The 25,436-nt window shown below is 46.2% G+C and overlaps 1 protein-coding gene across 1 annotated transcript in view; it reads right to left on the bottom strand.

Moving 5' to 3' along the window:
* The window catches only part of LOC138844888 (uncharacterized), a 34,951-nt gene extending 11,388 nt beyond the window's left edge, over positions 1-23,563 (bottom strand). Inside the window, exons 1-4 of the mRNA XM_089311273.1 lie at positions 23,126-23,563; positions 22,942-23,024; positions 22,553-22,823; positions 21,562-22,024 (exon numbers count right to left, since the gene is read on the bottom strand). Coding sequence (XP_089167399.1) covers positions 21,668-22,024; positions 22,553-22,823; positions 22,942-23,024; positions 23,126-23,563 — 1,149 coding nt within the window. The 3' untranslated portion in view covers positions 21,562-21,667. The remainder of the gene's footprint in view (positions 1-21,561; positions 22,025-22,552; positions 22,824-22,941; positions 23,025-23,125) is intronic.
* Positions 23,564-25,436: the final 1,873 nt, after the last annotated feature.

The raw sequence follows: 25,436 nt of genomic DNA, 5'->3' as shown, positions 1-25,436 counted from the left end.
CTGGTCTATGAAAAGTGGACCAAAGCTGCAGTGTGTAAATGATAGAAAGTGTGTTGAATGAATACAATAGTAAAATTTCTTGGTTTACTCATGTAGTACTAACAAATTTTTCTGCTGATTAGAAAGTGATGGAATGATTGAAAATATTCTCTTTTTTTCAGGTTTCCTGCATCCTGTCTATCTACATGACCTCTAGCATTTGCTTGGATATTGCTCATAAATATACTTATTCCTGGATAGAGGAATTTTATCAAGTAATGACAATGATCATTGTTTGAATTATGTTCGATAGATTTTCAAAGCAATTTACTAATCTGATCCTGTTTGTAGTGGCTACTGCCTAAATGTTCACCATGAAGCCATAGCTTCCTAAACATTGGACATGGCTGTGGTCCTGCTTCTGCCTAAGTAAGCCTTGTAAAGGCCTATCTTCCCAAATGGAATGCAGCTGCAGTAAAAGCACACAGTTTGGATTATTACTAGATATTGCTTTAAAGAAACTCCTTATTGTACTCCAAAGGGCATAGAAGATGAGCTAGGAACAACATGACCACCAGGAGCAACTTGAACTTTTGCTTCCCATCATAAATATGTCATATAGTGTTTACCTCACTTGCTTGTGCCTGCTTGTTATTGTTTTACAATGATTAGCCCAGCTGTACACTCCTGCTTGTTATGTTACTAGTTGAACCCTAGACTAAATAATAAAAAGTGCTGGCTGGAGCCATCTAGTGGCTCTCTTCAGATGAAGATGCCATGTCTTGGCTCATCATTCAAAACTCCACACCTGTTAACTATTAAACTTGATGAGAATTAGCATAACTTATGTTTTTATAATTGAGTGGAAAATACTTTGAATACTTTAATATTTGTGCACACAATTTAAGACCAACGTCTATGTCATGTTCAGCATGGGAAGAGCTCTCTTATGTTACTCTCTCTCATGATAAAAGCTGCAATTCATAGTGAGAAAAAAATAAAATTACTGAAGTAACCCAGAAAGTGAGCAACACAATACTTTGATTACAGTTCTATCTGGTTCCATAATCTGTATTGCTTGGGTTGAGAAATAGAAAGGTAAAGGGACTTTACTTAAAAGATAAAAATTTGAAGACAGCAATCATTAGAAATCCATATTCACTTTCTGTTCATGATACTGGATGTTGTATGTTAAAATGTATGATTTTTTAAAAAGATATTCCAAATCTCAACTTTTTTTTTGACAGATAGATTTAGACAGTGAGAGAGAGAGAGAGAGACAGAGAGAAAGGTTTTCCTTCCATTGGTTCACTCCACAAATGGCCACTACAGCTGGAACGATGCTGATCCGAAGCCAGGAGCCAGGAATTTCCTCCCAGTCTCCCAGGTGGGTGCAGGGGCCCAAGCACCTGGGCCATCCTCCACTGCTTTCCCAGGCCACAGCAGGGAACTGGACTTGAAGAGGAGCAACCGGGACTAGAACCCGGCGCTCATATGGGATGCCGGTGCCGCAGGCAGAGGATTAACCAAGTGAGCCACGGTGCCGGCCCCCAAAATGTATGATTAAAATCACACCAGTCAGAACAATTCCTCAATAACTACTGAACAAATTATATGATTATCATTCCCACATATTGTGTTTCATTAATCATCACACCTGCCCTGTACATACATTATACTTCTGAAGTGTATAATGTCTTCTCTCTTCACAGAATCATCTGCAATCTTGCTTCAGATGGCCAGACCTACTTCCTCTTCATTTTTGTACAAATGAGCAGAATCAATGTGGTGGCCTCCAGCATCAACAGCTATCTTAGTGGCCTCCATAGCCTTACTCTTAGAGATCTGGAGAAGAAGCCATCAGTATTTGGAGACCCATGTGATTGGAAGTAGTGTGGGCAGATAAGTGACCTTTATAAGAAGCAATTTTTTTCATGTCTTGGAATAATTTTACATTTTGTGAAAATGTGTCCATTTCCCTTCTCCTGGATCTTCCCTAATTAATAGAAAGAACTAGACAGCTCGGAATCTTCACATAGGAAACCACATTGATCACTGGTGTCCAAGGTCCTTGGGAACAATGCCAGATTTATCAATTTGTTGGAAGGACTCACAGGACACAACAGAAAGTTAATTTCATGATTGTTAATTACTTACAGAGTGAGTTCACAAAAGAAAGTTAATATAGTGGTAAATGATAAGTGAAGTATGGAAAACTACAGTACCATTGTCAGAGTCCTCATCCAGTGAAATAAACGGAATACATCAAATTCTGTTAGAATTGAATTTGACAACATATGGGAGAACTTATCTGTAAAGAATGTTGTTTATTTTTTTTAAAGATTTATTTTATTTATTTGATTTGAAAGATTTACAGACAGAGGTAGAGACAGAGAGAGAGAGAGAGAGAGAGAGAGAGAGAGAGAGACGTCTTTCAGCTGCTGGTTCACTCCCAAGATGGCTGCGATGGCCGGAGCTGTGCTGATCTGAAGTCAGGAGCCAGGATCTTCTTCCAGGTCTTCCCACACAGATGCAGGGGCCCAAGAACTTGGGCTATCTTCTACTGCTTTCCCAGGTCATAGCAGAGAGCTGGATCAGAAGAGGAGGAGCCTGGACTAGAACCAGCACCCATATGGAATGCCAGCACTTCAGGCCAGGCTTTAACCTGCTGTGCCACAGTACCAGCCCCCAAGAATGTTGCTTATTTAGAGTCTCCATTTTTAAAAATTTTCAAATGAGGATTGGTTACATAGACAAACTATCAGAACACACATAGATTTCAGTCTCACAAATAAGAGCTCCACTCTCTGCACAAGCAGGTTAGCTATAACCACCGCCCTAACAAGTTAGGGAGTGGAGAACAATATAGAGTCCCTGATACCAGTCAAAAGCAGTTTGAAAACAGGCAGTTCAATGGATAGCATGGTATTGTGTTAATTCTTTTAGACAGAGCTATTCTGTCTACACACACACACACTGCTAGCAGTAAATATGAATACCTAAATGATATAGATTTTTTTTAAAAAAAATTACCTAAATCAAGTAAGGCATATTAAGTCTGAGTTCATTTCTTAAATCCAGAGCAATTCTTTTTAGGGAAGATATAAACAGCAAAATTCAGAATTATTGGCTTTCTCACATTGGATGAAGATTTAAAACTACATTTGTTAAAGGGGAACTAGATGAATTAATGTATTTTCTATTTATTTGAAGAGTTTGAGAGGCTTTTTTAAAATAAAATTACAATGAACTACAGACTGGATCCTACTGCCCTCTCAATCCCAGTCCTCTGCTTTGCCTTCATGTGAGAGTACTCAGAGATTTACCAAGGCTGACCCTGCCTGGTGTTCCCATCCTTCTCCCTCCTTCATGCCACATTGCTCTGCCAAGTAACCAAGTTGTCTCACATGTCTTCACAATACTCTTTGATGATTTCCTTAAGTCTACACAAGAATCAAGTGGAAGCTCAAATCTGAGGTAAACAGGCCCAACTCACACAGTTAAGTAATCAGAGGACAATATCAGTGTTCAAAATTCCCCCTATTTTCTCATTTTAACTTCATATGTCAGTAAGTACCATTTTACTTTAATGCTTGTTAACAAGAAATGATAACTGAGTCTTGCCTTTATTAGGTCCTCATTTCGCTGATAAGATACTGAATTTCACTTCAGCTTCAGATGCAGAATGAGGCAAGGCAGGCAGGGAGAGGTGGGGAAAGACTGTGGACCACCAGTGTCCTGATGGGAAAAGGTGTGGGACAGACAGCAGGAGCCACACCAAGCCCAGCCAGGATGCGTCATCCCTGCAAGGTGCAGCCTCCCGGGTTTGACAATGAACACCTGGCTCAGCCACTGGGGCCTGAGAAAAGACTTTGCACACGATGCTGATTGGCACCAACTTGTGTTTCCTGAAATGCCATGGAACTGACCAACTCACCACTGATTAGGATGAGCACTGGTCTGATCAGTCACAAGGTCACAAGTAGGCATTGTGCAATAGTTTCCAAAGAAGAAAGATTGATTACTTGACAGAAGATGTGTGAAAATTCATGTCATGTGGATAAATGGTCAGGAATATTCTTCAGTGGATGCTTATTCATGAATAGGTTTTATTTGTTGCTTCTTATTAGGAAGGCAAATACTAGGGAGTGGACACTGTGGCTTAGCAGGTAAAACCACTGCCTGCAGTGCCAGGATCCCACGTGGGTGCCAGTTGGAGTTCCAGCTGCATCACTTCTGATCCAGCTCCCTGCTAATGCACCTGGGAAACCAGCAGCAGATGGCCCAAGTCCTTGGGCCCCTGCATCCATGTGAAAGACCAGGAAGAAGCTTCTGACTCCTGGCTTCAGACTGGCCCAGCTTGGGCCATTGAGGCCATTCAAGGAGTGAACCAGCAGATGAAAGATCTCTCCCTCTCTCTCTCTCTCCCTCTCTTTCTAAATCCCCCTCTCTTTCTCACACGCTCTGTAACTCTGCTTTCAAATAAATAAATAAATAGAAAGATAGACAAATAAAAGTTTTAAGTGCAAATACTGTGTGATGCACAGAAAGGAAAGGAGGGAGAGACATAATTCCTCCACACAGTGTTTATGAGAGTTGAAAAACTGGGACATCAATGCATTAACGTATAGGTCAGTGAAAGCCACCAAGGCTGGGTGTTCTTCCTAACAGGTTAAAATGACTACCCCCACTGTCAGTTGGCCTGGGTTCAAGTCCTGACTCTGCCACCTATCCTAGCTCCTTGCTAATGTGTACCCTGGTAGTCAGTCAAGTGGTCCGGTGCATGTCAGCCACATGACCGACCTAGATTGCATTGCCAGATTCTGGCTCTGGCCCCTGCCCAGCCCCAGCAATTGTGGGCATTTGGAGTAAGCAGTGCAAGGGAGATCTCTCAAATCTATCTGTGTGTGTGTGTTTCCTCTCTGTGCCTCTCAAAGAAACAATTTTTAAATTTAGAAGTGAAAAAACAAAAGCCACCAATGTCTGGCATAATAAAGAAACAATCTAAGGAACACAAAGCATTGTCAAAGAATGAGCCAACCTCCACAGTAGCTGGTGATCCAGGGCCAGCTGTATTAAGACAGGGAACTTTTGGATCTTGATGTCTGGATCAAGAGTGACCATGCCCTCCAGATAGCTGGCCCCTGGAGGGTCCACAGCCAGGATGTGGAGGGTGTCAAGAAATCACAGGGACTGTGTACCAAAGCAGCATCTGTGTGTGCTTTTCTGAGGTGAAGACTCCTATTGTTGATCCAATTTGAAACACGCCCTTGACCCAAGCACACGTGAATTACAAAATACAAAGACAAGATGCAAGGCTGGTGGGGAGGAAGGAGCAACAGGTAGAGGGTAGAAGGCCCTTCCATCAGGAAGTCTGTTATGGAGGTGGGGGCAGAGCAGAAAGGTTTGGGGAAATCATCTCTAGGACACAGACTTAGGTATTCTAACACTAGGAGGAGAAAGCCATGTTGAGGGAAGCCAGATCTGGTAGTCATGGCAGAATGGTGGGCAGGACAGAAGAGACTTTGTATTTTCAATCGCAACTCAGATTGTGAAAGCTTCTTTCTCTCTGGGGATGGCACAAGGAATTTTGTGGGGCTGAGATTTAGCATCATAGCTGCTGGCTGGTCGCATGACCCTGGTCACAGGAGCACCTGCTGGTGGTGAGAGGGGCCCAGTTACCCAGCTGCCACCTCATTGCTCCATGCCTTCTGTACTCTGCTCTGTAAAGCTGGGGCCACCCTTGCAAGCATCACCAGCTCCTTGGCCATTTGCTCAGTGTGAGGCTCCACACAGAAGGGGTGGAGGTGGGGAAACCGCAGGGCTGGAAGAGGAAGAAGGCACTGGTTCCTTCTAGTTTGCTTTCCAGCAAGGCTGTTCCCTGCATTGGCTACTCTGGGGTAATTTCTTTTTTGAAAAAAGGATTTATTCATGTATTTGAAAGGCATATTTACAGAGAGGCAGAGGAAGAGACAGAGAGAGTCTTCCATCCATTGGTTCACTCCTCAAATGGCTACAATGGCCAGACCTGAGCTGATTTGAAACCAAGAGCCTGGCACTTCTTCCAGGTCTCCAAGATGAGTGCTTGATTCCAAGGACTTGGGCCATCTGCCACTGTTTTCCTTGGTCATAACGTAGAGCTGTACCAGATGTAGAGCATCCAGGACTCAATCTGGAGCCCATACAGCATGCCCACACTGCAGACAACAGCTTTACCAGCTATATCACAGTGCTGGCCCCTACTCTGGGACATCTTCCTGTATGCTATGCCACTCCTGCTTACTAGCTAATAACTTTGCTCTTGTTCGAAAGGCTTACATTTTTTAATCAGTGAATTAATATTTGAAGGCAAGATAGAGACAGACTGATTGCCCAATCCACTTGTCCCTCCCCAAATGATGAGCCAGGTCAAAGCCAGGAGCCAGAACTCAATCCAGGTCTCCAGAGTGGGAATCAGGAACCCAGGTACTTGAGTCATCACCTGCTGCCTTCTGGAGTGCAGTTAGCAGGGAGCTAGAATCAGAAGTGGTGCTGGGACTGGAACTCAGGCACTCTGGAGTAAAATGCAGGTGTCTTGAGCAATGGCTTAAACTGCTGCACCAAAGCTCTACTCCAGCAATTCTTTCATTAAGTTCTCTGTTAAAATCACAGGTGTGGTTTCTGTCTCCTGCTTAGACTTTGGACTCTCAGTCAGAGCAGAAGAGCACTGAGATGCTGAGTGTCACAGAAAGGAAAGAAAACATCAGGAGGAGGTGAGAGGGAGCCCCAGCAGAGGGGGACAAGAGGATGCTACAGAGAGGTAGCCAGGAGAGGGAAGGCCATGGAGCACAAGGAGCCCAGAGGACATTCTAGAAATCACCTGCCTCTGCTCTTGCCTCCCCTCCTTCCCCAGCCTGTAGTACAACTCTGCATCAGACATAGATACTGGGAGAATTGTGGGAGATGATTCTTAGTTTCCAAGATCTTTCCAGAAGCTGAGAGACTGACTGATGCCAAATATTAACTTATTTAGCTTTTCCTCAAAGCTCACAAGTTCTCAGGTGTGCAGAAATTAGCAAGTTAAACATCATTCTAGGTTTATTCATTCAGCAAGCAGTGGGTGGAGTGCTTTCTAGACATGCCACATTTTTCACCTACTTTTACTTCAACAGATTTTAGATTCTGATGTTGCCAAGAAACTTAATTGCTACCCCAGGTTCTCTCATCTTTACCTCAACTTAGTTCATCTCCCTCCACTTTCTTCCTTTTTTAATAAGCAAACCGTCCTTTCAGAGACATGGACACATCTCTATACCATTCTCTATTTACCTAGTGATAACACCACCTTTTAATTTTATATCAACTGACATGAAAAATAAAAGCCTATTCCATCTTTCAAAGACAGAGATGCTTCTCTTGACCTGTCTCAAAAGCCCCAATTTCTAGGGCTGGAATTGGTATCACTGAGTCAACTGAGCTCATGCAGCACTTGAGATCCTGAGTCAGCCTACATTTGAGGACTAGAGTGATGCTTCTAAAACAGTGTCCCTTCAAAACTGACTGGCTTAGTGGAAAACACACTGGCACTGGTTCCAGTCCAATGAGCTACTAGTTAACTAAGTAACCACTGATTAAGTCCTATGGGCTTAAAACAATTTGTAATTCCTAGCAGGAAGTCACAAATGTTTAGTGTGTTATTGTGTAAAGGAAGAAAGTTTTATTACCAAGAAATATGCTCTCTAATCTTTAAGGGACTTACTTACACAAATACATGCACTTCACTCTCAGATTAGCTCCAGGAGTCTCTCCTAAACCCAGTCTTTAAATATGTCTCTTGGTTTCTCATGGCTCAATAAGAAAACATCCCATTTTTACCCAAGGCTATTTAATACCCTCTTTAAGTGGTTCTACATGGTTGGAATGTATACTGCATCATTTAAAACTCTCAATATGAAACTACCCAGATAGTCTCTTGGTTTCCACTAAAAAGTTCTTCAATAAGCCAGTACGCTAAAGTTTAAGTCGGTCCTTGAAATGCAGTCTTTTGTTTTTCTTGTTCTGTTGCTAAGTGTGTTACTGTTTCCAACTTTGTCCTTTATACCTTCTAAAAATAAAAGTACTTTAGGAAAAGTAAATTTTATACTAATCATTAGGAATGCCTAACACTGAAATTATGAGATCACTTAGCAATAAAAGGAAGCAAAGAAAAGAGAATCCAGCAGAGGTTAGGGCTCCTTAATGAGAACTATTTCCTTGCTGTAGACAGAACTTCTTAATGAGTTAAACAGAGCACATGGGACAAAATTTTAAATGTAAGAGGGCAGTCATGCCACAGAACAGCCTCTGAAAATAAACAAGGGGAATTTCCAATGTGTGACATAAAAGTGAATAATTCTGTTGAGATTTCAAAAATTTTAAAAAGATGGGCGGAGCCAAGATGGCGGAATAGTGAGGGCGCGCACTGATAGTCTGGGAAAATTTAGTTTAATAAAAGGGGAGTTACGGTAGCCTCAGAAAAAAGAACCAGGAAAATATTGCAGAGGAAACTCTTCTGGAACGAGTGGCCATGAATCGGAGGACCTACTGGGTGAACAAGGTCGCCCACCGTGCGGAAGCCGAGCCGCGGGACCGAGCCGCGGAAGCCGAGCTGCGGGACCGAGCCGTGGAAGCCGTGGGGTCGGCATGCCAGTGCTTGAAGGGGAGTGCGTGCCACACAGACAACAGCGGGGAGACTTGGGAGGTCCAGGGCTCCGAGTCCACACATCGGCACTGGAAGGGGAGCGGACCTGCATGGAGAGCGTGGGAGCCCACAGTTCGGGACATCAGCGGCAGACTCAACACACCAGCGCTGGAACGCGAGGGCGAGCAAGACAAAGAGCAGGCGCCATCTTGGACATACGTCATAAGCAGAGCAACCTCAGGTCTGCACCGGCCCTGAGCCTAGCAGAAAAACCTGACTCTGGGTGGGGCGAATTAACAGGAGATTAGAACTTAGTAAATTTGTGGTGCTACTGAACTGAGACTGTGAAAACCGAGATGGTGGGGGAGAGAACTCACGAAATTCACGTGAGCACTCTCCAGAGACGCTACAATTCCGTAGCTTTGGCAACCCAGTGGGAGACTGAAGGAGAATTTGAGCCCACTCTGAGGGCAGAACAGATTCCCTGTGTGGTCCTTGGGAAAGAGCTTCTGATCTCTGGCTCCTGTGGGTATATCATTTGCCTGCTAACTACCTCCAACTTCATTCAGCTGTGCAGAATAACGTCCCTTTTGAATCAAAAAAAAGAAAGAGAGAGAGAGAGAGAGAGAGGTTTACCACGCCTAACCTGGGAATGTCACCTTTGGCACACCAAACAGAGCTCTCAGGCCACACCCATCTCAAGCCCTAAGGCTCCATCAAAAAAAGATAGTCCACTTAATCTAGAGTCATAGTATAACAAGAAAAAGCACCACAGTGAAGAAACCAAATATCGCCAATATGCCAAATAACAAACGCAAAAGCCGAGGTAATAAGAACAAGGAAGTCACCATGATGCCCTCAAATGAAAAAGACACCCCAATTCAAGATTATGAAGATGATGACACAGAAGAAATGCAAGAAGCAGATCTCAAAAAATGGATAAGAACATTAAGAAGTTCTCAAAAACAAATTCTTGAACTACAGAAATCCTTAATGGACAAGATAGAAAATCTCTCTCGTGAAAATGAAATATTAAGGAGGAATCAAAATGAAACGAAACAACTAGTACAACAGGAAACTGTGATAGTGACTGAAGTGAAGAATTCAATAGATCAAATGAAAAACACAACAGAGAGCCTTACAAACAGAATGGGTGAAGCAGAAGAGAGAATATCGGACTTAGAAGACAGAGAACAGGAAAGGATACAGTCAGACCAAAGAAAAGAAGAGGAAATTAGAAATCTAAAACATATTGTCAGGAATCTTCAGGATACTATTAAAAAACCCAACATTCAGGTTCTAGGAGTTCCTGAAGGCATGGAGAGGGAGAAAGGATTAGAAGGCCTTTTTAGTGAGATATTAGCAGAAAATTTCCCAGGTTTGGAGAAGGACAGAGAAATCCTAGTACATGAAGTTCACAGGACCCCTAATAAACATGACCAAAAGAGATCCTCACCACGACACGTTGTAATTAAACTCTCCACAGTGAAACATAAAGAAAAGATCCTAAAATGTGCAAGAGAGAAACGTCAGATTACTCTCAGAGGATCTCCAATCAGACTCACAGCTGACTTCTCATCAGAAACTCTACAAGCTAGGAGAGAATGGCGAGATATAGCCCAGGTACTAAGAGAGAACAACTGCCAGCCCAGAATATTATATCCTGCAAAGCTATCATTTGTGAATGAAGGTGAAATAAAGACTTTTCATAGCAAACAGAAATTGAAAGAATTTGTTGCCACTCGTCCAGCCCTGCAAAAGATGCTTAAAGACGTGTTACACACAGAAACAAAGAAACACGGTCATCAATATGAAAGAAGGTAAAGGAAGGAAACCAAGGAAGGGAACCTCACAGCAAAAGATCACAGGGAATTCAAAGCATATATTAGAACTTATCTTTGGCAAATGGCAGGGAAAAGTTACCACTTATCATTAGTCACATTGAACATGAATGGCCTGAACTGTCCAGTTAAAAGACACCGATTGGCTGATTGGGTTAAGGAACAAAACCCATCTATTTGCTGCTTACAAGAAACACATCTTTCCAACAAAGATCCATATAGACTGAAAGTGAAAGGCTGGAAAAAGATATACCATGCCAACAGAAATGAAAAAAGAGCAGGCGTAGCCATCTCAATATCAGACACCATAAATTTTACCACAAAAACCATTAAGAGAGACAAAGAGGGACACTACATAATGATTAAGGGATCAATTCAACAGGAAGATATAACAATTATCAATGTATATGCACCTAACTACAGGGCACCAGTTTATTTAAAAGATTTGTTAAGGGACTTAAAGGGAGACTTAGACCCCAATACAATAGTACTGGGGGACTTCAATACTCCACTCTCAGAAATAGACAGATCAATAGGACAGAAGATCAACAAGGATACAGTAGATTTAAACGACACTATAGCCCAAATGGATCTAACAGATATATACAGAACTTTCAATCCTACAGCTAAAGATTTTATATTCTTCTCAGCAGTACATGGAACCTTCTCTAGGATTGACCACATACTAGGCCATAAAGCAAGTCTCAGCAAATTCAAAAGAATTAGAATCATACCACGCAGCTTCTAAGACCATAAAGGAATGAAGTTGGAAAGTAGCAACTCAGGAATCCCTAGAGCATATGCAAACACATGGAGATTGAACAACATGCTCCTGAATGAACAATGGGTCATAGAAGAAATCAAAAGAGAAATCAAAAACTTTCTGGAAGTAAATGAGGATAACAGCACAACATACCAAAACTTATGGGACGCAGCAAAAGCAGTGTTAAGAGGAAAGTTTATATCAATAGGTGCCTACATCAAGAAATTGGAAAGGCACCAAATAGATGAGCTTTCAATTCACCTCAAGGATCTAGAAAACCTACAGCAAACCAGACCCAAATCTAGTAGGAGAAGAGAAATAATTAAAATCAGAGAAGAAATTAACAGGATTGAATCAAGAAAAATATTACAAAAAATCAGCCAAACGAGGAGCTGGTTTTTTGAAAAAATAAACAAAATTGACACCCCACTGGCCCAACTAACTAAAAAAAGAAAAGACCCAAATCAATAAAATCAGAGATGAAAAAGGAAACGTAACAACAGACACCACAGAAATAAAAAGAATCATCAGAAATTACTACAAGGACTTGTATGCCAGCAAACAGGGAAACCTATCAGAAATGGATAGATTCCTGGACACATGCCACCTACCTAAATTGAACCAGGAAGACATCGAAAACCTAAACAGACCCATAACTGAGACAGAAATTGACACAGTAATAAAGGCCCTCCCAACAAAGAAAAGCCCAGGACCAGATGGATTCACTGCTGAATTCTACCAGACATTTAAAGAAGAACTAACTCCAATTCTTCTCAAACTATTCAGAACAATCGAAGAAGAGGGAATCCTCCCAAATTCTTTCTATGAAGCCAGCATCACCTTAATTCCTAAGCCGGAAAAAGATGCAGCACTGAAAGAGAATTACAGACCAATATCCCTGATGAACATAGATGCAAAAATCCTCAATAAAATTCTCGCCAATAGAATGCAACAACACATCAGAAAGATCATCCACCCAGACCAAGTGGGATTTATCCCTGGTATGCAGGGATGGTTCAACATTCGCAAAACAATCAATGTGATACACCACATTAACAGACTGCAGAAGAAAAACCCTATGATTATCTCAATAGATGCCGAGAAAGCATTTGATAAAATACAACACCCTTTCATGATGAAAACTCTAAGCAAACTGGGTTTGGAAGGAACATTCCTCAATACAATCAAAGCAATCTATGAAAAACACACAGCCAACATCCTATTGAATGGGGAAAAGTTGGAAGCATTTCCACTGAGATCTGGTACCAGACAGGGATGTCCACTCTCACCACTGCTATTCAATATAGTTCTGGAGGTTCTAGCCAGAGCTATTAGGCAAGAAAAAGAAATTAAAGGGATACAAATTGGGAAGGAAGAACTCAAACTATCCCTCTTTGCAGATGATATGATTCTTTATTTAGGGGACCCAAAGAACTCTACTAAGAGACTATTGGAACTCATAGAAGAGTTTGACAAAGTAGCAGGCTATAAAATCAATGCACTAAAATCAACAGCCTTTGTATACACAGACAATGCCATGGCTGAGGAAGAACTTCTAAGATCAATCCCATTCACAATAGCTACAAAAACAATCAAATACCTTGGAATAAACTTAACCAGGGACGTTCAAGATCTCTACGATGAAAATTACAAAACCTTAAAGAAATAAATAGAAGAGGATACCAAGAAATGGAAGAATCTTCCATGCTCATGGATTGGAAGAATCAATATCATCAAAATGTTCATTCTCCCAAAAGCAATTTATAAATTCAATGCAATACCAATCAAGATACCAAAGACCTTCTTCTCAGATCTGGAAAAATTGGTGCTGAAATTTATATGGAGACACAGGAGACCTCGAATAGCTAAAGCAATCTTGTACAACAAAAACAAAGCCGGAGGCATCACAATACCAGATTTCAGGACATACTACAGGGCAGTTGTAATCAAAACAGCATGGTACTGGTACTGAAACAGATGGATAGACCAATGGAACATAATTGAAACACCAGAAATCAACCCAAACATCTACAGCCAACTTATATTTGATCAAGGATCTAAAACCAATCCCTGGAGCAAGGACAGTCTATTCAATAAATGGTGCTGGGAAAATTAGATTTCCACATGCAGTATCATGAAGCAAGACCCCTACCTTACACCTTACACAAAAATCCACTCAACGTGGATTAAAGACCTAAATCTACGACCTGACACCATCAAGTTACTAGAGAACATTGGAGAAACTCTTCAAGATATTGGCACAGGCAAAGAGTTTCTGGAAAAGACCCGGGAGGCACAGGCAGTCAAAGCCAAAATCAACTATTGGGATTGCATCAAATTGAGAAGTTTCTGTACTGAAAAAGAAACAGTCAGGAAAGTGAAGAGACAACCGACAGAATGGGAAAAAATATTTGCAAACTATGCAACTGATAAAGGGTTAATAACCAGAATCTACAAAGAGATCAAGAAACCCCACAAAAACAAAACCAACAACCCAATTAAGAGATGGGCCAAGGACCTCAATAGACGTTTTTCAAAAGAGGAAATCCAAATGGCCAACAGGCACATGAAAAAATGTTCAAGGTCATTAGCAATCAGGGAAATGCAAATCAAAACCACAATGAGGTTTCACCTCACCCCGGTTAGAATGGCTCACATTCAGAAATCTACCAACAACAGATGCTGGCGAGGATGTGGGGAAAAAGGGACACTAACCCACTGTTGGTGGGAATGCAAATTGGTTAAGCCACTATGGAAGTCAGTCTGGAGATTCCTCAGAAACCTGAAGATAGCCCTACCATTCGACCCAGCCATCCCACTCCTTGGAATTTACCCAAAGGAAATTAAATTGGCAAACAAAAAAGCGGTCTGCAGCCTAATGTTTATTGCAGCTCAATTCACAATAGCTAAGACCTGGAACCAACCCAAATGCCCATCAACAGTAGACTGGATAAAGAAATTATGGGATATGTACTCTTTAGAATACTATACTGCAGTAAGAAACAACGAAATCCAGTCATTTGCAACAAAATGGAGGAATCTGGAACACATCATGCTGAGTGAAATAAGCCAATCCCAAAGGGACAAATACCATATGTTCTCCCTGATCGGTGACAACTGACTGAACACCAAAAAGGAAACCTCCTGAAGTGAAATGGACACTATGGGAAATGGTGATTGGATCAGCATAGCCCTGACTGTTAATGAACAACTTAATACATTATCCCTCTTAGTAGTTTTTTTGTCTGTTCTACTTAATATGACTGGTTTAATTCTGTAATTAATACACAGTTATTCTTAAGTGTTGAAAATTAAAAAAAAAATTTAAAAAGATGGCTGGTGCTGCAGCTCACTAGGCTCATCCTCTGCTTGTGGTGCCAGCACCCCGGGTTCTAGTCCCGGTGGGGATGCCAGGTACTAGTCCCAGTGGCTCCTCTTCCAGTCCAGCTCTCTGCTGTGTCCCGGGAGGGCAGTAGAGGATGGCCAAGTACTTGGGTCCCTGCACCTGCATGGGAGACCAGGAGGAAGCACCTGACTCCTGGCTTCAGATCGGTGCAGTGCCAGCCATAGTGAGAAGGAAGACCTTTCTCTCTGTCTTTCCCTCATTGTCTATAACTCTACCTGTCAAAGAAAAAAGAGAGAGAGAGAGAGAAAGAAAGACCAAGCAAAGACTCAAACTCCTCTTTGAGTTAACCTGAACAGTGAAATACAAAAGAAATAATAAAATCATTAGTTTTGACATTGTGTTCTCAGGGACATTTGGTCCATAGACCTTAACCCAATTAATCTACCAACAAATAAGGTGCAGCACTGGGTAAACCAGACACCAATGTCCAAAACCCAAATGAAAGATGACATTTTGTAGAATTGCTGTAAATCCAACACACAGCTTTTCAGACAGACCTAGCTCCATTCCTACCTTCACATGCAAGGAAGGTGAAGGCACACACACTATTGATCTCCAGGTTACACTAACCCCAGTGCTCAAGCCTGTTTCCCCCAGGAAATTATCAACTACTTAGGGAATTAGCTGTTTTGTCAATTGCACCTTACACTTATGAAGTACTTGGTCTTTGTACACATAATTTCATTTGATCACAGTAACTCTCTAAGGTACCAAGAGTAGTAATAATTCCTATTTTATTGTGGGCAAACAGCAGCCAAGTGACATGAGACGCTCACCCCAGGTCACTCAGCTCATAAGTGGAGGAGTCAGCAGAGAAGCAGTCTTCTGACTCTTAGTTCAAGAGCAGGAACATTTTTTAAGCTTGTTACTACAGAAAACATCATATATACATTCATGAAGAGACTACTACAAGGACTTTCCAGAGCTTCAGCAATGGTTAATTATAGCAGTTGTTGCATGGTTACCCCATTCTGAAATAAATTTCAGACCTCCTAACATTTTTTGGATCATTTCAATATAGAGGTTCTTTCTGTGCCACCGCCTTCATTACATTTAACAAGGAATACAGATACATGACCAGTACATACATACTGATGGCTAGGATTTCACCTATGTTTTAGACATTATTACCCAATTCTGAATTTTTAAAATGATTTATTTATTTGAAAGGTAGTTAGAGAAGACAGAGAGAGAAAGAGAGAGGGAGAGGGAGAGAGGGAGGGAGGGGAGGCAGGGTACAGGGAGAGGGAGAGGGAGAGGGAGAGGGAGAGGGAGAGGGAGAGGGAGAAGGAGAAGGAGAAGGAGAAGGAGAAGGAGAAGGAGAAGGAGAAGGAGAGGGAAAGAGAGAATCTTTACCTGCTGGTTCCCTCTCCAAAGGTCACAACAGCCAGTAATAAGCCAGGCTGAGCCAGGAGCCAGGAGCTTCATCCTGTTCTCCTATGTGGGGGGCAAGGTACCAGGGATTTGGGCCATCTTCCACTGATTTTCCAGACACATTAGTAGAGAGCCAGATCAGAGCTGGGGCAGCAGGGACTTGAACTGGTGTCCATATGGGATGCCGGCATCACAGGCAGTGGCCTAACCCGTTGCACAATTTCAGCCTCTACCCATAGGAAAGTTCTCCCCAAAATATTCAAGGTCATACAAATTTCCCTCTTAAAAACCATTTTCTCCTTGATTGCAGAGAAAAATTCTAATAATTCCTGGTGTCTAATAGTTGTACAAGGATACAATTGCAAGTGTCAAAAATTCACCATTATCAAGCTCTTCTGCACGAGCAAGGAATAAGGAGAACACCACTGTGAAAACCTGTTTTCACTTAAGCAACCCAGATCTGCTGGTAACTTTTCAAGGAATGCACAGAGGGTGAAGGAACAAATGTACCTTTAATATACTGAAAAATTTTTTTTTACAGGCAGAGTGGACAGTGAGAGAGAGACAGAGAGAAAGGTCTTCCTTTTTCTGTTGGTTCACCCCCCAATGGCCGCTGCAGCCGGTGCACCGCATTGATCCGAAGCCAGGAGCCAGGTGCTTCTCCTGGTCTCCCATGCGGGTACAGGGCCCAAGCACTTGGGCCATCCTCCACTGCACTCCCGGGCCACAGCAGAGAGCTGTACTGGAAGAGGAGCAACCGGGATAGAATCCAGTGCCCCAACTGGGACTAGAACCTGGTGTGCTGGCACCACAGGTGGAGGTGGAGGATTAGCCTATTGAGCTATGGTGGTGCCAGCCTATATACTGAATTAACAAGAGAATTCTGCCTTTCCTGCTTTCATTGAAATAAGTCCTAATAAACACATTATTCATCCATAAAACACTTTTATTCAAAGGAGAACCACCTGAAGGCTTGGCTTGACACTGAGTTGAATAATACATCATGTTTCCTTTACCTTGTTAGTGAATAATTTTTCTAGCAAAACATAATTTTTACTCTCCTTTTATGCTATACATTTCTGAGCTGTTTAAAAGAGAAAATCAGAAAACTCTCCCTGAATAATCACTGAGCTATGTGGGTGTTTTTTTGTTGTTGTCACTAAAGCAGTGATTAAACAGCCTAATATCTAATATCAATTCAACATATTTAAATATTTAGAGATCACAGATCTATCCATGGATATGCAATGATCATCAAATTTCCAGAATCAATAACTGAATCTGAATTATTACTGTCACACCAATAAATTGAATCCCCAAGGCCAATACATCTTCACTGTCTCTCTCAGGGCACATGACACTACCACGTACCTGGGGACAGTGAGGGCCAAGTACCTGAGTGGAGCAGCACCAGATGTGATCCACCCAGGCATCTCTCCCAGCACCTTGCCCCACGGTTTTTAAAGAGCATCTCGAAAGGCTTGCTGGATCAATGGAGCTTCAGTGGTCACATGTATCAGTCACACATCAATGCCTTCTTTTTTTTTTTTTTTTTTTGTTGACAGGCAGAGTGGACAGTGAGAGAGAGAGAGAGAGAGAGAGAGAGAGAGAAAGGTCTTCCTTTTGCCGATGGTTCACCCTCCAATGGCCGTCGCGGCCGGCACACTGCCGCCAGCCCACCGCGCTGATCCCATGGCAGGAGCCAGGTGCTTCTCTTGGTCTCCCATGGGGTGCAGGGCCCAAGCACTTGGGTCAGCCTCCACTGCACTCCCTGGCCACAGCACAGAGCTGGCCTGGAAGAGGAGCAACCGGGACAGAATCCGGCACCCCGACCGGGGCTAGAACCTGGTGTGCCGGCACCGCAAGGCAGAGGATTAGCCTACTGAGCTGCAGCGCCAGCCATCAATGCCTTCTTAAACAGATTGGTTTATACACTGCTAAAGTGAACCTTAACCCTGGCCGGTGCCGCGGCTCACTAGGCTAATCCTCCGCCTAGCGGCACCGGCACACCGGGTTCTAGTCCCGGTTGGGGCACCGGATTCTGTCCCAGTTGCCCCTCTTCCAGGCCAGCTCTCTGCTGTGGCCAGGGAGTGCAGTGGAGGATGGCCCAAGTGCTTGGGCCCTGCACCCCATGGGAGACCAGGAAAAGCACCTGGCTCCTGGCTCCTGCCATTGGATCAGCGCGGTGCCCCGGCCGCGGCGGCCATTGGAGGGTGAATCAATGGCAAAGGAAGACCTTTCTCTCTGTCTCTCTCTCTCACTGTCCACTCGGCCTGTCAAAAAAAAAAAAAAAAAAAAAAGTGAACCTTAACCCTCAAAACATTTGTTTCTGATGGTGTTCAGGTTATCTTGCCTACTCAATCAAGATGCTCTGTCAAACTGAATTTACAAATTCAGTATAGCAAAACAAGACAATCAAAGGCAAGTGCATATTTAGAGAGAGAGAAAAAAAGAACTGCTCACAACATTACAACATAACCTTGACAAGTGTAGAGACTTCTGCTGACTTCTTCATTGCTGCACCTCCAGCCTCTGAAAGCGCCCGGCACACAGTAGGGTTTAAATAAATATCTGGTGAAGAAGCAAACTGCTGATTAAGCATGTTCTCTCTCTCTCTCTCTCTCTCTCTCTCTCTCTCTCTCTCTCTCTCCCCATCGCAGGACTTAAAACACAATCCATCCGTGGAGCTCAGGAGCTCCAACTCAGCTTCATGCTTAAGCCTGACTCTGCCAAGGGCTCTAGGATTTGGGATTAGCAACTGTTAAATAGAAGTAAATTTACACCCCGGACACTAACTGGCTAATCAAGCACGGGCCTGGGGCACATCAAGAATAGGTAAGCAAGAACTTCCAATCCTTGTCTCCATGCACGCAGGCTGTGTCGGTGCCAGCAGCAACAAGTCAGCGCTCCTGGCAAGTCCATCAAAATTAAATCTTAAACTTTTGGGAAAAAAAACTAATATGTTTATTATGCTCCTTCAAGCTTAGAGTCTTAACTATCTGTGGGGAGGGCCTGTAATTACAATCAATTACTTATGACTTGGAAGCACTTATAAAGGCATCTGCCCTTTTAAGAAACATTTGAAGAACCAAGCATCAGCCTGTAAAGCTGATCCTGGGGGCAGCAACAAATCACATGCTTGGGGTCAAACTCTGGCATCTCTCTCTCTCTCTCTCTCTCTCTCTCTCTCTAGGAAAAGAAGAACTGCCATCACCTGTCCTTTATTTCCTGACTCTGCCTGAACAGAGTAGCCACCTCTGAAACCCATTACTGCTCAGTGTGGCCAGGTGGTCATGGGAGCCAATGGTCATCCCAAGGCAGAGGTGGAAGAAAAAACAGGAAGGAAATGAAACAGGAGCAGCGATCTGTAGCTCACGAGGGTGATATCATCAATAATTTCCTCAAGTGTCACTGAGTTTCATGGCATGTGACTGGCAGCCTTTGTGGACAAACTACAGGCTCACTGTACTCAAGCAGCTTCTTTGGCTCCAAAGCCTGTAATGTAAGGGTCTGAATATGATTCGTTCTTGGACAAAAAAAAAAAAAAAAAAAAAAAAAAAAGGTCCGGTTCACTAATACCTGCTGAGAACCTGTTCTGGGCAAAGGCGTCCCACTAAGCTTCAGGAATACAAACAACCTGCAGACGCCCGAAGTGCTTCTAAATGCACAAAGTGTTTTCACACACACCATCTCACTTGACCCTCACCAACTCCAAGGGGTGGGTGGCACCGCACCGCTCAACAGGTAAAGACAGTCTTAGAAAATGTGTCTTCTGATTCATTAAGTAAATCCTCCTGATGTTCACAGTGCAGAATCTTAGTTGTGGCTCAGTGAGAAATCTCTGAAGACACACCAGCCTTGGCAGGTTTAACCCTGTGAGTAGGACAGAGGAGCCCCAGCACAGGGGCGCAAGCACGCTTCCTCCGTCAGGAGAGCGAGTCCTGCCTCGTTAACAACAGTGTTAGTACCACCAGTGTGCCTCTGTAACACCCCCATGTTGGAAGGACAGATGTGGCAGTTGCCTGTGATGGCACACTCTGTAGGCAAAAGACAAAATCAAAAATCCTGGTGAATTCACCCTGTGGGAAGAGCTTAGGTGACACCCTAGGGAAAGTACTAAGTTAGAGGGAGCTAACTGTCCCCTCTATACCCACTCTGATACCAACAAACACACCCTCCAGGGGTATTTTTTTTTTTTCAAAAACACAGAGAAAAGGTAACCTGTTGCTTTAATACATAAGCCCATCTCCCAAAACACCTGTTCTCCCAGTTTCTTTATCTTTCGACCTCCACCCTGACAAGCTGATGGAGAGGTATAATGGAGTCCTATCTTTACAGCCATTTACTACCCTATTGATGTATTTATGATTCTCTGCTGCCTTCCAGCCTGAATCTTCACTGTCTTGGGAACAAAACACTACACCAATCACCCAGCCTAGGGTAAGAAGAGGCAAGTCAGAACCTCCCAGGAAGACTGCAGCCACCCGGTCTCCCTGAGCCTGTCCAGGGTTTGGTATTTCAGGTCATTCTTGAGTCGCTTACTTTTCACAAAAATATTTAGCCATGCTTATTTACATCACTGCACCCGCAGTGCACACAGTAGGCACATAAGCGTTGAGCACAGTGCCTCGGGGAAGGAGAAGGGAAGGAGGTTCCAAGACCTCCTTCCCCCAACATGTGAAGAGACCAGAAGAGTAAAAACCACAACCGGCTCTGCCTCCATGCATTCCTTGTGACCTGAAGCCATGCAGCTCCTCTGAAAAGGATGGCACAAACATGCACACAGTCAACTACGCAAGGGGCGATTCCAGGATCACCAAGAAAACACCATTCTCCTAAGTCAGTCTCTCTCTCTCTCTCTCTCTCTCTCTCTCTCTCTCTCACACACACACACACACACACACACACACAGAGTTTCATTTAATAGCTTTAATACCGGTCACTGCACAGCAGAGACTTCAGGGACTGACTGCTGTCCCCCACTCCTGCCTGTCACCCAGGAAAAGCAAGGACAAAGAGCATTGAGAATCGAAAGCCACCTTGGACACCCAGCCCTTGGTAGCGGTGGTCCAGGGGCTATGCCAGCCCAGAGAGAAGTGGCAGGGACAAGAAGGTTGACAGCTTTGGGAGGATGCTGTCTGCAACTGGGCGACTCCCCTGATCATCAGTAAGCCATGCTCATTGTGCAACTTCAATGCAGAGAAACTGGGTGTGATTAGCAAACATATTCTTATCCGTTTCTGCATTTTTAAAGACCTCATTTGTGCAAGGCTCCACCCTAGCAGTTTTCTCCTCCTCGCTTATCACATGGACAACCTGCTCCCTCTCCTTTGCAGTAGCTGGGGGGGGGGGGGGCGGGAATCCCCCGAAGGCAGGGAAACGCGTGGGGTCTGGCGCGGGGGTCTCAGGTCGGTTGGTTCTGCCCCCGAGGCCTCCCCCGAAAGGCTCTCAGGGCGGTCGAGGAGAAAGCACTGGCTGCATGGCACCGGTGAAGCCCGCACCTCCCCGGGCCCCTGATGGCGCGGACCCCCAGGCTCACCTGACCACCTTGGGGTGCTCCAAGGTCTCCACGTGCCTCAGCACCGCCACCTCGCGGATGATAGAGAGCGGCATGTTTTCTTCGCCAGTCAGCACCTGCCTGTGCTTCAGCGCCACGAACCGGCCTCCATTCTTGAGGTAGTGGGCCTTGAACACCTTCCAGTAGGCGCCCTCCCCGGTCTCCGCCACGCACTTGTACTGCTGGTGGACGCGCTCACGCTGTCCTTCTCCACGCCGCCTGCAAGCCACGGCTCCCTGGAGCTCGGTCCCACTCTCCTCGGCCCCGCTGGCTCTGGCGCGGGCTGGCACAACCCTGGTGCCGCCTCAGCGAAACTCCGCATGCCGAGCCTCCAGAGAGCGAGCCGAGCCCTCCTCTTCCCTCCCCGAAGCGAAGTCCTCCGCACAGACACCAAGGGGATCACATATTCTCCACCCGAGCGCGTCTCGGTCCGCGGTCTTTGCGACTGCAACGGGGGACAGGAGGACAAGGAGAGAGGAGAACAAGTCAGACCGCCCGGGGGCCTTCCCGGGGGTTCCTGCAGCCTCCCCTCCTCCACGGCGCCCCCACGCGCACCCAGCCCTCTCCCGCGCCGCCCAAGCCTGCCTGGCTCCTCCCGAGCAAAGCAGGGTCACTGTCTCTCCCCGCAGGGCTGCAGCCCACTGCGCAAGGCGAGGCTGCAGGGCCCCTCGGGGGTGAGCGCGCCGCGCGGGACGCAGGGCAACGGGAGGGGGCGTGCCGAGCGGCCCGGAATACCGGGAACCCGGGGAAGAGGAGGCGCCGGGCGTGTCAGTGTCCTAGTCCGAGCTGATACCTCGCGCGCCGCGCCGCCCGGGGGCCTGGACGCGGGTGGGGGCTCCCGGGACCCCGGAGCCCGAGGCCGGGCAGTGTGCGAGAAGGGGTGGTCACGCATCTGCTCGGAAATTGCTTCCTTTCTTTCTCTACTTTCAGTTTTTCTAAGGGGGAGACCTTCAAAGACGCGGCGCACACGTACGTAGTCTTGCTGGGGGCCGGAGGCGTCTGGGCCAGGAACGCAATCCTGCCTCCGACTTCGAGGGACCTCCCTGGTGGAAACACCTGGAGAACCAGCCACCTGGTCGGGGCGGATTGGGCTGCTCCGGGGTGGGTGAGCCGGGGAAGGGGCAGCCCCACGAAGGATGCCCAGGGTGGGGGCGAGGGGCGTCCTGGAGCCCGGGTCCCGCGTGCAGCCCGGAGCCAGAGCCCTCGCACAACAAAGCCCCGGAGGGGTGCACTCATTTTCCCGTCTTCGCTACCGCGCTCCCCCGCCAAAGGAGGTTGCCTCCCAGGCGGCCGCCGCAGCCTCAGCTGGGCCTTCGCCGCGCCGGCCGCGCGTCCGCACTTCCCGGGACACCTGGGCCTTACCTGCCCCGCAACCGCGGGCCCGCTCGCCTTCGGCCAGGATCAAAGGGGCAGCGGCAGCGGCGAAGCTGCGCGACCTCCCGGCCCTGCGTGCGGGCGGAGCGGACCGCAGCGAGAGCGGAGCCTCCCACACGCACTCCTGTCACAACTCTCCCAGCCAGCCCAGGAAAGCGCCCCTAGAGCCCGCCCCGGGGTCTGAGCCATGTCGAGGGCCGCACAGGTAGCGGGGGAGCCGCCGGCGGCCGCCTGACCCGCCCCTCCCACGTCCCCTCCCCCTCCCGCCGGAGTCCGGCCCCGTCTCGGCCGCGAAGGAAGCCTCGGGGACGTCCCGCCACTCCCGCGTGTGCGCCCACGCACAGGCGCCACTTGCATCCGGGCGGCTGCGCCGCGGGGCCCGGGGCTGCCGGGCGGGGGCCACGCATTCGAACGCCGAGGTCTGCGCTCCCGAGAGGACAGACCTGCAAAGCGAGGCGTCCACGCGGGGCTGCCAGCAGGAAGCCTGCGTGAACGTGTGTTTCACGGTGCGCAACGCTGGAGCCCACGCCCGCACCTCCGCGAGCTGGACCCGCAACTCTGGTTTGGGGGGTGGGGGGTGGGGCGGTGGCGGAAACACTTTCTCCAGCATGCAGTCCCCTGAGGCGCTGCCCGTTAAGCCCTTTAAGTGCGGATTCCGCGGATGTCCCAGGAGCGGTCAAGCTCCGTTTGGAGGAACGGGTGTCCGCGCGCACGGACGCGTGGGCGCTGCCACGCGACCTCCCGTTGGCGGCGGTCTCCCCTCGGCCGGCTGTCGCCTCCTCGCCAGACCGGGAAAGGCGCCGCTGCCTCCCCAGAACTGGCCCCCGTGACCGACCCCGTCTCAGTTCCTAAGGGAGGACACACAGCACCCCACCTCCGCGCCGGCCTCGGACCCCGGCGAGCCCTCAGAGCTCCCCCGGGACCCCCTACCCGGCATCCCACCCACCCAAGCGCGCAGCTCCTCACCTGAGGGTCCGGGTCGCGCCGGGCCTCCAGAGGGGGCTGCGGTGTCACCGCGACCTCCGCACGTGTCCGCGGCCCCGCGGAGCAGCTAACCCGACTGTGGCAGCGCTGGGCTGCTGCGAGGGGGTGGGCACTGCGGCGGCAGCGGCGGCGGGGGACGAGGGCCCGGGAGGCCGACTCTGCCCGAGCCCCGCCAGGCGCTGGGCCCAGGGGGCTCGCGGCGCGGTGCCCAGCAAGTGTGCAAATTCAAGCCTTCCGGAGGGAGGGGAGGCGGCTGAGGCCTGGCGGTGCTCAGAGTGGGGGGCGAGCCGGGAGGCAGTGGTCCTTGGGGGTGGGGGGCGGTTAAGTTAAGATTTCTGGCTCTCAGGGAAGCTGGGGTGGGGGATCCTGAGCTAGTGGGCAAGAGGGCCAGAGTAGGATGTGTCCTTGTGAGCCACCTGGAGCTGGGCTTTTGACAGGGTGAGGTGGAGGCAGCTGCGGTCAGGGATGTGGACCAATGGGAAAAACACAAAACGGCCCGGCCCTGATTCCAGGGCCCACGGGGTTGTAAATACCCACACTTTCCAAGAAACTGAGAAAAAAAAATCAGACCAAAACAATAATAATAATAACTCTTCTCTCTTAAAAAAAAAAAAAAAAGAGAAAAAAAAGTTTGGCAGGATGCCTGGCAGAAAAAAAAAATACTAATCTGTCCAAGCACTTTTCACTTTGAGCAGGAGCTACATTTGTCCGGTTTTCCTTCGCTTCCTTTCGGCCTCACAAAGCCCTATCTTTTCCTTTTGGACGGAGGATAGGGCTTGGAGATCCTCAGGCATCTTTGTGGTCAGTGATCCACTTTGAGGGACTGAGGGATTCATGGCTAGTCAGGGCTTGGGAACCTCCAAAGGACCCACATGGGGTGCAAATAACAGAACTGCAAAATAATAGGCACACAAAGGGGGAGCTTAGCCTAAAGGCCCTGTTGGAATCCTGAAATTTGAAACCTTGTGAGAAGGTATACTTTACCTTCTGAGAAACCTGAATGTGATTATTTCAGGTGAAAATGAGATTTTGGTGAGGGGAGGCAAAAAAAGACCTTCAAGATTTTCTACAGTGGAGGAAAAGATAACTTAAAATAACTGTCTTTTTTTGGAAAGAGTTCAGTGGTGTTCAAAATCTGTATCTGTAGAAGACTTGACACCCTTTTAGATTTTCTAAGAAGCAATTGTGATTTCTCATTAACCTCAAGGGGAAAATTGTAATTTAGGAATTATAGTATAGTTTTAGTTGCTTTAATTGCTATTCAATTTTAATCCATGCTTATATCTTTGGATAACTAATTTACATGAGTAGTAATGTAATAATGGTATCATTTTCATTATAATTCAAATTTCAGTCAATGTGTATTGAAGATAAATATTTTAAACTTTGGCTTGTTTTTTACTTTAAAATTTCTCTCAGAATCACTGATTCAAAACTAAAAGAAATAAATAAAAACATTAATATATATTTTAATGATTTTTTAAATTACCTTTTTATTT

The sequence above is a fragment of the Oryctolagus cuniculus genome, chromosome 13 (genome assembly GCF_051225735.1).
Source record: "Oryctolagus cuniculus isolate XC-2025 breed Fujian yellow rabbit chromosome 13, ASM5122573v1, whole genome shotgun sequence".
Lineage (NCBI taxonomy): Eukaryota > Metazoa > Chordata > Mammalia > Lagomorpha > Leporidae > Oryctolagus > Oryctolagus cuniculus.
The sequence above is the reverse complement of the archived record's forward strand: the minus strand, read 5'-3'. Positions and strand labels throughout refer to the sequence as shown.